General features: G+C 36.9%; 1 protein-coding gene across 6 annotated transcripts in view; it reads right to left on the bottom strand.

Annotated features, from left to right (window-relative positions):
• The window catches only part of LOC127633241 (ATP-binding cassette sub-family C member 3-like), a 65,404-nt gene that overhangs the window by 27,089 nt on the left and 23,469 nt on the right, over nucleotides 1-14,846 (bottom strand). For all 6 annotated transcript variants that reach the window (XR_007969190.1, XR_007969188.1, XR_007969189.1 and 3 more), the window contains exons 5-10: nucleotides 13,268-13,393; nucleotides 12,994-13,055; nucleotides 12,366-12,497; nucleotides 9,125-9,358; nucleotides 7,430-7,607; nucleotides 655-816 (exon numbers count right to left, since the gene is read on the bottom strand). Coding sequence is in view for 3 of the 6 variants with exons in the window: in XM_052112185.1 (XP_051968145.1) it covers nucleotides 655-816; nucleotides 7,430-7,607; nucleotides 9,125-9,358; nucleotides 12,366-12,497; nucleotides 12,994-13,055; nucleotides 13,268-13,393 (894 nt within the window). In the remaining 3 variants the exon portion in view is untranslated. The remainder of the gene's footprint in view (nucleotides 1-654; nucleotides 817-7,429; nucleotides 7,608-9,124; nucleotides 9,359-12,365; nucleotides 12,498-12,993; nucleotides 13,056-13,267; nucleotides 13,394-14,846) is intronic.

The raw sequence follows: 14,846 nt of genomic DNA, 5'->3' as shown, positions 1-14,846 counted from the left end.
TCTTTGCAGCATTTAATGTAGTCTGTTTTTCTTGCATAGTTTGTTCATTGTTTTTAAGGAGGGCATGTCACACAACCTGTCCTTGTTGGCATTTGTCTGTTTGACTTTGGCTAGTTTTCACCAAGTGACAGATGAATTTGAGTTTGATTGGATGTACACCTTTTGATGTCAACAACAAAAGATATGAGAAGTGTTTTCTCCTACCTATACACAATTGTGTGATTACTTGCATTATTTGCATTCAGCCAATGTAAGTGCAGCATAGTTCTAGCGGGAAGACTAGCAGCTGTACATCATTGCACCATTAGCAAGGTAACTCCTAGCCAATCACATGTAAGCTGTTGCTTTATAAGTCTGCTCACAATCTATCACATTGCTGTTTCAGTGTGCTAACACAGCAACCTCCACCACCCCACTACCACCAGTTGAGTCCCGTCCAGCATGGGGGTAATTTACATTACATTCCTGTTTTATATTCATCAAATAAATGTCATCTTAAATTTCACTCAAGTCTTCCTGATAGAGTGTTTTTTCCCATTTTGTCAAATAACCCACAAATTGAGAACCACTGGATCATCAATAAATAAGAATATCTTTATAATAAAAAATGCAAGGGGTGGTATTTTAGATTTAGCCAATTATATAACAGTTTACCTGCCAGAGGAAGAAGAGAGCTAGAATGATCTGCAGTGGAGCTGACCACAGCATGTTGAGGAAGGTTGTGAGATCCATGAAGCGCTGAGCATCCACTGACATCAGATTGACCACCTCTCCCACCGTAGAGGACCGTTTGGCCTCGTTTGTGATCACTAGTGACTGCAGACATTGATTAAAAGTGTCAAACATGTTGTTTTCCATGATCCAACATAATATTCAGTATACGATTAAGCATATTATATATAGCAATGCCAATCCCCACATATTCCATTATAAGTTAATTAGAACTGTACAATTTGCAAAAATACAGCATTTCTGCCCCTAACACCAATAACAACTGTGTTGTAGGCATGTTCTACTTTCCAAAAATGGGGTGCAAAGTTATTTTTTTTATTCTTTTTCAACAAACAGTCAGTGAAATGTGGTAAAATTTAATTATTGATTTTCCTACAATGACTTATGAAATATCAGTTCAACAAATTGTCAAAATACATACGTTATACGTATGTATAAAATTGTTAAATACAGTCGAAATGGTTAAGACTTCTACAACATTTTAAGGAGGTTTTTTTTTATGTGTTACAAGCTATTCCCCATTTTATGCTTATCTAACATACAGTACATAATACAGTGGTTCATTCGTCAAAATATTTTTATTTTTGCATCTAATACTTTAATAAAAAAATTATGGGATGACAAAGTGTAGCGATTCATGAAAAGTAGCACACTGCAAAAAACATTTTTATAAATAAATAAATCATTCAAGGTGAGTATTTTTCCCTCGTGGTTTTCTAATAAACATATCTAAACATAATTTAAACAACATACTGTATATTTATTTGAGAAGCAAAATTGTGTAATATGATAAGAGAACATACTTTGATTTTTCTTACCCCATTAGCAAATAGTTGTATGCATAAACAAAAACAAGACTTAATAGCCTGTCAAATGTATCTATTTTTTTACTTGACAATATTTTTACTTGAAAACAAGACAAAAATATTGCTTCAGAGAACCATTTTTGCAGTGCATTTAATTTATAGTAGTACTGCCTTATATTTGTATTGATGAATATTTGTTTTCCCTTTTTATTGATATCCCTCTGACAACATTCAGCAAAAGGTTTAGTGGTTATATTGTGAATGTAACTCTTGCTTCTGACAGCCATAACAATGTATCATAACAGTAATAATACAATGAAGTGCAAGTTAATATTGATATGAGCTCAAGTATCAGTTTTAGTGTATTTTTTACTAGGAGCTGACAGCACTTTCCCACACATGCCCCTTATGAAGCTAAATTCATTTAAAATAAACAGCAAGTCAGTGAGAACTGTAATACCATATTGAAATAACCAGCAGATATTGTATGTGTAACGATTACCCTGTCTTGTCTCACTGTTGCCCTCTTGTTTTCCATCTTGTCACTTTTGCACTTCTTAGTTTTCACTTTAGTCCCTTATTTAACTCCATAGTCCACCCTGTCTCGTTTCACTGTTGCCCTCTTGTTTACCATTGTTGTCACTTTTGCACTTCTTAGTTTTCACTTTAGTCCCTTATGTAATTCCATAGTCCTTGTTAGCGTTCGTGTTCACTGTTCATTGTTTACACCTGCCCTTGTTAATTTGCCTTTGGTTTCTGTTAATCACCTTGTTATCTTGTTTGAGTTCTGTTCTTTCATTGGCCACCTATCCCATGTTTGTGTATTTATACCCCGTGTCTTTGTTCTGTCTTTGTCGATCGTTGTTTGATGTTAGCCTGATGTGTGCTTCTCTCCCTTGTTCCCTGTTTGTCTCTACCGTGGTTACCTTAACTAGTTTATGTTTCTTTTCCCCATCGTGGGTTGTTCTTTTGTTTATTTGGTATTTTCTGACTAAATAAACTCAAACTGCGTTTGGATCCGCATCTCCTCGTCAGCCTCGTTATTCAAACGTTACAGTATGTTAGATGCTGGTGTGCTGGTGTCCCCACCAGGCTTCTTTAAAGGGGCTTCTTACAGTAATCACATCTTTTATTATAAAAAAAAAAATGTTTCTCTACTTTTAATACTTATAAAGTGTTTTTACATTTACATTTACACATTTGGCAGACGCTTTTATCCAAAGCGACTTACAGAGCCCTTATTACAGGGACTTATTACAGGGACAATCCCCCTGGAGCAACCTGGAGTTAAGTGCCTTGCTCAAGGACACAATGGTGGTGGCTGTGGGGCTCAAACCAGTGTCCTTTTGATTGCCAGATTACCAGTTATGTGCTTAGACCACTACACCACCACCACCACCACTGTTTTTGCAAAATGTATATTTTAGTTTCTCATGAACTTAAGCGGTAGGTTTGCTGTCGCGTCTAATGTTTGCTCTGCCCCATCTGTCAATTAAAGGCTCTTGCAAAGCCAGAGGTATAATAATTATTTAATATAAGAAAATATAATATATATATAACATATATATACCTGTATATATCACTGATATATATATATATATATATATACACAGTATCTTTTCACTTTCACTTAGGGGTGTACTCACTTTTGTTGCCAGCGGTTTAGACATTAATGGCTATGTGTTGAGTTATTTTGAGGGGACAGCAAATTTACACTGTTATACAAGCTGTACACTCACTACTTTACATTGTAGCAAAGTGTCATTTCTTCAGTGTTGTCACATGAAAAGATATAATCAAATATTTACAAAAATGTGAGGGGTGTACTCACTTTTGTGAGATATATATATATATAGAACAGGCACGTGCCATGGGCTTTGTGACTGGGCAAGCATCAAAGATTTTTACTACACATTATTAAAGGTAGTGCCCAAAACACATTATTGCAATAGACATATTATGTCATAGACATACATTGTTGCCTTAGAACCCACAAGTCAATGGAAACAATTAAATAACAGTGACAAACTTCATGACCAAATTGTTTTAAATTCAGGACAGTAATACTGCTCATATCACACAAATTAAAGATTGTCATATATTAAGACGAGCATGTTTATGCCCATTAAATCATACAACAAACCATACTGCCAGAAAACCTTGTTTTGTCATACAGCCATTTCTAACTGGCTATGTTTCAACATCATATGCCTCACTTGTCACTCTTCCCACAGTTCAGAACCACTGGAATGGACAGCGGCAAATAACTAATCTGACCACAAAAGACAACAATCTTAACCTGAAGGCACACATCAAATGTAATTTAGACATGGCAGTCTCCACATCCCTTAATATAGTGTTTTAAACAGACACTGTGCCCTAACATTAGAACTATAAAACAGACAGAGCAGAACACAACAAGAACATGACTGCCAGATCACCACTTCATAGCCTCAGATTAACCAGAAACAATGACCTAGTATCAATAACACAGATTTAACACAAACATATGAATTTACCTTTTCTGGAATACAAAATCCAAGCGTCTCTCCTTGAGAATGAACATCTCCGTCACTTTGTTGTAAAAGTCGCCTGCTTGTTGAAGTTTCGATAGCCTTTCTTTCACAATTTCATTGAAATCAAGTTTGCTAAATCCCCGTAGGTCGCCAGTGCTTACACTATATCAATTTTAGCACTTAATAACGCATTAGTTACGAACTTGAAAGTGGTGACGCAAAACAAAAATGTAGCCTATCATCTTCTGATTTTCTAACTCATTATGGTACGCTTGCTTAGGCTATTTTGGTCATTTGTAGTAGCGGCCGTGATTCAGTTTCAATGAGCGTACAGTGTAGAATGAAAGGGCGGTAAACTATGCTTTGAATCTGAGTCAGAGAAAGCAACATAAAGTGCTTATACCTGAGGGTGGCGCCAAAGCGAGTAAATGTATCACTGTCCGTGCTGCTCAACTGAGATGAAAGATGACGAATTTGAACGAAAACAGTAGTTTATATTAACAGTTATATTTAAATATATCCTAGTATAATTTTCTTTTCACCCTTCTGTTAGGTAAGCACTGCTTACCTTGCTTATATGGGCGGCACGTCCCTGATATTGAACTGGGTCTCTGAAGCAACGGTAAACTGCCTGCAGGAGGTGAAGCAACCAGAAGTGTTCGAGCGGTCATCTTGGTATTCCCAAATTCTCATTGAGCATCAATGACTGACAGTCGAAAACACCCGTTTCACCGTCTCGGACCTGTGGATATGACAGTTACATTTCGCCCTCTAGTGACTTTCATTTTTAATGTTTAATTTGCTTGTTACGGATAATATTCGTTACGAGGGAGCAGATATACACGAATCGTGATGTTTAGAGCATTCACCTGCCCGGCGTTCAGTCTATCACAAATTCCCGGCTTTAAATAAATAATTACATGTGTAGGACGTTTGCATTGTAGGAATGTACATGCAGATTTCAGATATAAAATCAGTGATTAAATAACTAATGTTTACTCGCTGAAATGAGATGATTTCCTATTAAGTCAACAGGGACATTGGAATGTTTGGGGATAGCAATATGGCAGTTCAGTGGCTTCACTGTTATTACGTCATGAGCAATCCAGTGTATCAGTGATATATATATATATATATATATATATATATATATATATATATATATATATATATATATATATATATGTATAACAGTTCGTTCTGGTCCTCGAATCTGATTGGACAAGAGACATTCCATGAGTACTGATATCTCAAAACATCATCAATGTTTGTATCCCTCTGCTTGAGTTAATGGCATTCTAGACTTAAGTGAAGGAGAGCAGCTAGAGGTGTGTCTTTTAATTTTAGCCTGCAGGTGGCAACAAAAGATCATTTTTATGTGTTATGAGCCAGTTCAGTTTGATGTGCATTGAGTCAGCCAGCGCACATCAGTTAGCGAGCAGTTTCTTTGAACACATCAGCATTGTCTCTCACTCCATAATCGCTCGGACTACTATAACAGCTTCAACGTTTAGACTTATCACAGCTGTGAGACAAATTAGACAGAGTATTAAAAAAAAATATATATATATATAAATATAAATATTCAACATGGCAGAGGAGAGAACAGTTACTACTATAGTGAAGGACTCTTGTGCAACGAATATCACAAAATACTCAGGGGGGACCCCCGCATTTTTACACAGAGAAAATAGGGTGCAATTGAACAGAAATCTATTATCTTCAGCAAGCTAACTAACACTAAACTATTGCTTGAGACTGGAGTTGTGACAGACACAGGTAATCAAACAATCTCTCTCTCTCTCTCTCTCACTATGGCTGCCGTCGCATCATCCAGGTGGATGTTGCACACTGGTGGTGGTTTGAGAGAGTCCCCTGGTCACTGTGCCATATAAATGCATTAACTCTCTCACTCTATCTCTCTCTTAAACAAACAAACAAACAAACCTCCTTGTTTCTCCAATGACTTATTAGAAACAGCCCATGCTATTGTTTCTAGTCCTAAAGTGACTTTATTTTTATTTAGTAACAGAGGCGTGTGCACATCTTTTAGACTAGGATCAGATCCTGATCCATGCACAATTGCATATTTTGTGACAGTCTTTATTTTTCCTCAAATTTTGTTTTACTTGTTCATTGAACTGTTGTATAAAAGCAATATTACCTTTGCAATCATGCAGCACGGCTGTGATTACCTGCGGGTGAATAAAAGCCATGTTGATGTAGGGCCATACAGCACTCTTGCTCATTTGATATTGCTTTAATGTGTGTGTGCGTGTTGTAAAAATGTATACACATGTATAAAAATAATTAGTATTTCTTACAAGACAAACTGAATTATGCTACATTCAAATGTAAATTAAGTACATTCAAATGTACTTTTGTCCCAATGACGGTGGAATTGTTTGGCTGTTTTTCCTCGTATCTTAATGACAAGCAACACAGGTTATCCATTGTGTCTGTAAAGTGAAACTGCACCTCTGAGGAAAAATAAGACACATCATCAGTTGCTAAGTGGCTTAATGTGGAATATTGGAATGGAATGTGGAATATAATGAGGAATATTCCTCAACTATCTCATGGAGTTAAAAAAACAAACAAAAAAAAAAAAAAACCTTTAGGCATTCTAGATCAACTTCTGATGGTAAAATTCCAAAAAGTTAAAAAATGTTTCAAGATGCAGAAGTCTCAGCAGATGTTTCTTTTATAAGACATGCACATCACTTTTTCAAGGCAAACCGGACTGGAGAACCAGACCTCTTTTGTATTCTTTGAGGGTGGAGATGGGGTTTGCTAACACAGGAGGAGTTGGATTGGGTTGCACTGAAATGATCATTGGTTTTGTTCAAAATTTCAGCCACTCATTTCTGAAGTTGGGATCCCCCAGGAACCACAGTACACACAATTGTTCGTGAGCTTTCACATGTTTTACTAGAGTTTAATAGTAGAATTCTAGTAATAAATGTGCACAGTCATTTGATAATGTTTCGGGTTTCTGATGCCAGAAGTCCAAGGATTTCTTTATGCGCCTTTTATGGTGCTTAGAGACAGTAAATGTTATTTTTGGACTGGAGAAGAAGTTTTGAGCACTGAAAGTTACTGTATGTTTTCACAATGCACTAAACTCTCAAAAGACCAAGCACAACTGGATTCCTCATGATTTTATTCCTTAAACTAGCTTAAAAAGCAAGAATTTTGGTCAACCAGCTCATCAAAAAGACTATGCTGGTCTGAACAAGATGGCTATGTTTTCCACAAGCAAGACCAGCACCAGATCACCACTAACCAGCATACACCAGCCAGGAAATATGTCTAGTCTAAGCTGGGCTATTCAGCAAAGGTACATTCCCACATATACTGTATTTGATTATTTACCTTCCTGTAGATGGCCCCTATGATTCCACTGCGCAGCCTCATGCCCGTGACAAAGCAGTACTGAAAGTGCTGATGCAAGATGAGGGTCTGCAGGAGGGAACTGCCGAACATCAGGAAGGCCAGTGTGTAACCCCACCATGATGGAACATCCGACTGTTTGGTGAAGTCAATCAACAACCTGCCAATGAAAGGAGATTTCTGAAAAGACCTATACATGCATTTTGAAGATACTTGGTGCATTCAAAGTACTGTTTGTTTTTATGCAGTGTGGCTTATATTTACATGTAGCATATTTATAAAACATCCAATATGCAACTGCATTTGTCAAAAAGCATAACACAGCAACTTATTTGCATAAATCAATTTGCATTGTAAAACTTGGTTAAGGATATATGGAGTCTGGAAGGTAAATACAGCAAAACTCAGGCAAACAATTTTGCAGTGGTCTATGTAAAACAATATTATAGGAGAACATTTTCCTCCACTGTCTAGCTAATTAGCATATTTTAAGTTTGCACTACCTGCTATAATGAAACTAAATAAACCTATTTACATAGATAATAAAACCAGCTCTAAGTAAATGCTATTAGAACAGGATTAATAACAATAATATTTGAAGCTACTAACTGTGCCCTTCATTTTCACGCTGTGTCAATTCAGGTCTACATATATCAAACGATTACATATGTTGCCTTAAACAAATAGTTCACCCAAAAATGTACACATTTACTCACATTATTTGTGTATGACTTTCTTTCTTCTGCTGAACACAAACAAAGATTTTTAGAAGAATATTTCAGCTCTGTAGGTCCATATTATGCAAGTGAATGGTGGCCAGAACTTCGAAGCAGCATAAAAGTAATCCAAATGACTGGGGTTAAGTACTGTATATCTCTTTAGAAGCGATATGATTGGTGTGGGTGAGAAACTGATCAATATTTAAGTCCTTTTTTACTATCAATCTCCACTTTCACTTCCACATTCTTCTTCTTGTGTTTTTAGTGATTCACATGCTTCTTGCATGTCGCTGCCTACTGGGCATGGGGGTGAATTTATAATGAAAAAGGACTGAAATATTGATCTGCTTCTCACCCACACCTATCATAACACTTATGAAGATATGGATTCAACCACTGGAGTCGTATGGATTACTTTTATGCTGCCTTCATGTGCTTTTTGGAACTTCAAAATTTTGGAACCCACTCAGTTGCAGTGTTTGGACCTACAGAGCTGAGATATTTTTCTAAAAATGTTCATTTTGTTCAGCAGAAGAAAGTCAAAAGTCATTAATATTAATAGCAATACTGACAAAATATAGAAAGAAAAAAAGAAAAAATCCCTTACTGTTTTCTTTTTAAAAGAAGAAATATTTAATAAATTGAGAAATGCTCTACAATCCATGTTTTTATTTCATTTGTTAGCATTTATATTAATATTTACAGTAAATAAATTCTACATGCTACAATAAAAAATGGAAACAAAAAACAGCAGCTCACCACAGCCCCTCATCCTGTTATAAATCTCTGAACCAGTAGATAAGAGAAACTAAACATCATTCGATATTTGTGGGAGCTTTCCTGGCAATTACGTCACTTTGCTGTTCCACGTACGGTATCGCAAACTTCCCTATCATAAAATTATTACTGAGCTATAGTGTTCCTCCCTCTCAGTAAATAATAAAGCCTTAGACCTTACCTGAGAAGCTGGGGGTTAATGAAGGTAATAAGATCCTGCAGCAGTTTAAAGGCTGAACCGATGAGAAAGTAGGGTCCAAAGGCTCTGAGCAGGGCCCACAGGAAGGAGGGCTTCTGGGACTCTTTTCGTTTGGACAGTAGAACTTCCACCTCTTCAGGACTGCTACCCACATGGTTGGTCTCAGCACCTGTGCCAGCTTTTGTATAAGTGGCCTGCTCCTTCATGCTCTGTTTGCTGTAGGGAGAGTAATATGTTCTGAGGTTACAAATGCAATGAAAGAAGAACATGTTCTTTGGTGCTTTTAGTTTCTTGATGATTAGCACTTAACCTCATTGAAAATTCAAGAGCAGAATAAGTAGAAAAATTACGCTAAATCAAGACTTAACTAATCACAATTCCACTTTTTGAACGTTCTATATTCATTTTCTGTCTTGCAAATAGACCAGAGATTGCAGATTACTTGATACTCTGTACTTTTCTGTTTTAAACCCAAACTGATATTTTGAGTAAAAGAAAGAAAAAACTAAAATAAATCATGTTACCAACATTAAAATCAAGAATTTGCATTCTCAACCCATTTTCCTAATGTGAGATTTAATTTATTTTCATTGTAATTTTTATTTACGAATTTATTTGATCGTGAAATTTGGCATTCCATAGCCAGACCTGTTTGCAAGTTCATATAGCCTATTGTAGAGGAATGCTCTGCTCCTGAAAGACCACAGGCACCCACATTTGTGGAGGTGTTTTGGTCAAATTTACCCTTGTGTAACGATGTTGGCAATGACAGGCAGACGATGATGATGTGAAGAACCCAAGTGTAGTGTTACATTTACATCAACATGAAATCCCGAAACGTGAACAGAAATTATAAGCATGAACTAAACTAGACTTGCCATAACATAACATAACATAACATAACATAACTTGGCTTGACTTGACTTGACTACCAAAGAACGTTACACAAACAATACCTGACAAGAGACAATGGCAAACATGAGGGCTTAAATACAAAGACATGGGTAACATGTAAACAAGACAACCAATCACGAGACTGAACTAATAACTCTATGTAACAAAATTTGCTTTTGTGACCAAGACAGTGATGTTTTTAAATGTACCTATTTCCAATGAGAAAACAACTTATGAATCCAGATTAACATGTATTTATAATAAAGTAATACAAAAATGACTTTTCGAGATTTACGATTATACTGTAAATCACTTTCACAAATCAGCCCCCAAATGTAGTCTCCCATCATGGTCTCATTTTACTGGCCTTGGTTATGGCATTCAAAGTCCAGAATATCCTGATGGAAGTGCTCACCTTGCTCCTCCGAGTACGATCCCATGTTCTCCTTGAATTTATCAAGATGAGCTTCAAGGATATGGAATTTGAGGGACATCATACAGCCCATTGTGCCATAGTTCTTTTCCAGAGTCAACCAGCTCCACATTCAGTTTACACATCCAGTTTTCAGCCTTGTGATTGCCTAGGAACCCCGAACCACTGCGACAAAGCTGTTTACTTGAAGTCTGTCAACTCCTTTTTTAGAGCTCTGACAAATTGTTTCATAAGGCCCAATTTGATAGGCAGTTGTGGCATCAGCACCTTCCGGGGGTCCACTAGTGGTTCCCACTTGACGTTGTTCCTCTCTACAGAGAACTCGGTCTGCTGTGGCCAGTCCTGCCTGTGATAGTGCACCTTGGTGTCCCTGCTGTCCCAAAGGCAAAGATAGCAGGGAAACTTGGTAAAACCGCTTTGGAGACCCATCAGGAAAGCCACCATTTTGAAGTATCCTATACCCTCCCAGCCATACTCATCATACTTCAAGGTATCCAGCAAGGTCTTGACGCTGTTGTAATCCTCTTTGAGGTGCACCAAATAAGCCAGGGGAAGAGACAGGTACTTGTTACCATTATGGAGCAGCACGGCTTTGAGGCTCCTGGATGAGCTGTCAATGAAGGTGTGCAACTCATTCTGGTTACAGGCGATTCCGATTGCCTCGAACAGAGTGGTCATCAGCCCATCTTGACAGGTGAAGAAGCTGAAAAAAGGATAGTGACACTTTCTCTGATCTGCAACTTGCACACTTTCATCCAACAAGTTCCACTGCTTGAGCCTAGACTTCAAAAGCTTGGCACTGGACTTGGTGAGACCAAGATCTCTAATCAAGTCGTTGAGGTCTTTTTGGTTGGGGTAGTATGGGTTTCACTCCTCAGCTCCACCTCTGAAATCTCTCAAAGTCCATATCCTTGTTGCTCTTCTTGATCAAGTCAAGGAGAACATGGGAGCATACCTGGAGGAGTGCGAGTGCTTCCATCAGGATATAATGGACTTTGAATGCCGCTACCAAGAACAATATAACGAGAACATGATGGGAGACTACATTTGGGGGCTGATTCGTGAAAGTGATTTACAGTATAATCGTAAATCTCAAAAAACGACTCACTTCTAAATCTTTTGTAGTCATTTTTGTATTACTTTAATATAAGTACATGTTAATTTGTATTCATATGTTGTTGTTTTTCTGACTTTAGGTGAACGAAAAGACAAAAATTTGCCCGTTTACTCACTGGAAATAGGTACATTTCAAAATATCACTGTCCTGGTCACAAAAGCAAAGTTTGTGGGGAATAATAGCCATTTTCTATACATTTGAGGCATAAGAAATTAGGAAATAACAACCAGGATGTGTTACACAGTATAATAAGACAATGAACCATGAACCAATGACATAACAAGACTGATAATGAGATAACACAACAATGAACCAATTAAAACAAGACACATGAACATGGAGGTGAACAGGATATCACATGACCAGGAATACATGAGGAAACAGGAAATCACATGATATTAACCACATGACCTAAACAAGAACAGGAAATAAACGTAAAAATAAAAGACATGAAAACAAGAACAAAACACATAAACGTGTCACCTTGACAGCAACTCGACATATCCCCAGTCAAAAAGGAAAATTGTTTCATTTGGATGAATACAGTTATAAAATCTTTTGGATGAAGTGCACTGATAAATCATCCACAATAAGACCAGGAACATGTATTAAGAAGGTAAATCTTGGGTACATTTTTATTTCATGTTGACTGTAAGAATTCTCAGCAACCGAAAATGTAATCGTCAATGTATATGAAACCAAGGCCTGGTTTAATTAAATACAGGGCCTGGTGCTTCATAAATATGAAAAGTTTATATTCTGTTTGTATTAAGGTATACCTCTGTGCTTTGGATTTCTCCACCTCCCATTCATTGAGCAGATTGGGGACCACCATATCTGAACTGTCATGCTTGTTAAGGGACCACAGGTCTTTATTCTCTAGTGGGGATTTGTAGCCTTTTATAGCCATGCTGTAGAACACAAAAAAATATCTGTCTCAGATATGAGCAACAATATTAATGAAGAATCTTATAGTTCAGTGTTTCACACGAAAGGAGATGTTAGGCAGATTGTAACAATTTACTTTCATTGCAGCTTTTTTCCATACAATGAAATGTTGAACTTTCCATTTAAAGCTTCCCCTTTTGGGTTGAAACTGTAAAGAAGATATGTGTATTATAGGGTTAGGTGAACCAAGAATGGAAATTCTGTCGCCATTTTTCTCATCCTCATGTGTGAAAATACAATGAAAGTGAATGGTAACTGAGGCTGCCACTCTCTAACATTTTGTGATAAAAAGAAGAAAGAAAGTGAACTGGGTGAACTTTTTATTTAAACGTCTTGTTTATGTGTTAAATTGACCATTTAAAAAAAATCATGTACGTGTTAATTTTTATTTTCTAATTGAAGAAAAACATTGCTTCTGACTGCCCAAAAGCAATATTAAACACACAGTGAGACACCCACCTTGTAAACCACCAAAAGGTCATTTTTGAGAGGAATCCAGCTGATGTTTCTGGACATGCATTCTGAAAAACCAATTAAAACACCAGTGAAAACACCACAGGAACTTCAGCGTGCAATTCTGACCTTTCAATAACCTTTGTCATGTTTTAGGAATTCAAAGATCAAAATAAAGTTTGTGGCTATTAAATCTTTGATAACATGCTGGCCTGTCTTGTAATTTAGTTGGCCTTTTGAGTCATTGTACATTAGGCACTGCATACACACACTGACTTACAGGATCTGTAACCACACTGGAGAAAAGAGGTGGCTTTTCATTGAAGCATGACAGGATGAGTTCGAGCAGGGTGAGCCCGAAATAAATGTAGAAAGTTGTAAACCTCAGCTTGTCTTTGACTCCATTCTAAAAGACAGAGAATGCTGCTTTATCATCTTATCATAACATCTCTCCACAGCACATGAAAAAAAAAAGTTCAGAATAATTCATTATTCCACTCGATCGTGTTTTGTAAAAGATCATAGATCTCAAGATGTCAGAAGCTCATATGAATTTTCCAAACTGTTCAAGTTGACCCAGAAACAAAAATTCGATCATTGGTTACTCATCCTCATGTTGTTCCAAAGCTGTATGACTTTCTTCTACAGAACACAAAACATCTTAGTATGTTCAAGTTGATGTTTTCCATTCAATGACAGTGAATAGTGACTAACATCTGCCTAATATTTATTTTTGTGTTCCAAAGAAGAGAGAATGTCAAACAGGTTTTGAACAGCATGAGGGTGAGTAAATGATGACAGAATTTTCATTTTTCTGTGAACTATCTCTTTAAGTTCAAAATTCCAGTACATACTCTTGTTTTTTTTCTGTTCAGGCAGGAAATTAGATGTTGAAGGCATTTCTGACAGCCAGGAGCTAAAATCTGAAAGTTATTTAAGTGTAAAAGCAGCAGCTAGTGGACGTGTACTCCAGAGCAGCAGCCTTGAGTTGTGTTTGTCGCTCTGTGAGTTAGATAAGCTGTCTTGAAGCTTGTTTAAGGAACAACAGAAGCACTATTCTCTCCAAACAGTACTGCGCTGAACTGAACTCTTCTTGAAGTCTCTGCTCTGAAAGCTAAACATGTTGGTCGAAAGATGCACATGAAAAATAAAAAAGGAGGGAAAAATCCAGAAGGAAAGATTCAAATATGCCACAAGCTGAGTTTCCATCCACTTTTTTCGCTGTTGTGTTATCAACAAAATGAAAATGCGTAAAAATAATTTGCGAAATTTACAGTCTCGTGCTCATTTCCATCCAATTGGCCTTTTATTGATAAAATGGTGTGTGATGACTATATCCTTAAAATGTTTGGGTTTTCGCAAAATAAATTTTCCCTTGAGCTGTTTCCGTATAGAATATTGTGTATATCACAAATTGTGTACCTTTCACATCCCAGTTGTCCCCAAATTTTGTCCCCAAATCTTTGTAAATAAAGAGATTGTTGAGTACAGAGAGTACATAGTGAGGGAAACTTTAGAAGTTAGTTAAACGAACTTCCATCAATGTGTGCGTTCTTTCTTTTTAAGAATGTTCCAAACAGTTGATTTGGCCACACCTAATGTCTTTGCTATCTCTCTGATGGGTTTGTTTTGATTTTTCAGCCTAATGATGGCTTGCTTCACTGATAGTGACAGCTCTTTGGATCTCATATTGAGAGTTGACAGCAACAGATTCCAAATGCAAATAGCACACTTGAAATGAACTCTGGACCTTTTATCTGCTCCTTGTAAATGGGATAATGAGGGAATAACACACACCTGGCCATGGAACAGCTGAGCAGCCAATTGTCCCATTACTTTTGGTTACTTAAAAAGTGGGA

Source organism: Xyrauchen texanus, chromosome 40 (assembly GCF_025860055.1).
Source record: "Xyrauchen texanus isolate HMW12.3.18 chromosome 40, RBS_HiC_50CHRs, whole genome shotgun sequence".
NCBI classification, from domain to species: Eukaryota; Metazoa; Chordata; class Actinopteri; order Cypriniformes; family Catostomidae; genus Xyrauchen; species Xyrauchen texanus.
This window is presented reverse-complemented; position numbering and strand designations above follow the sequence as displayed.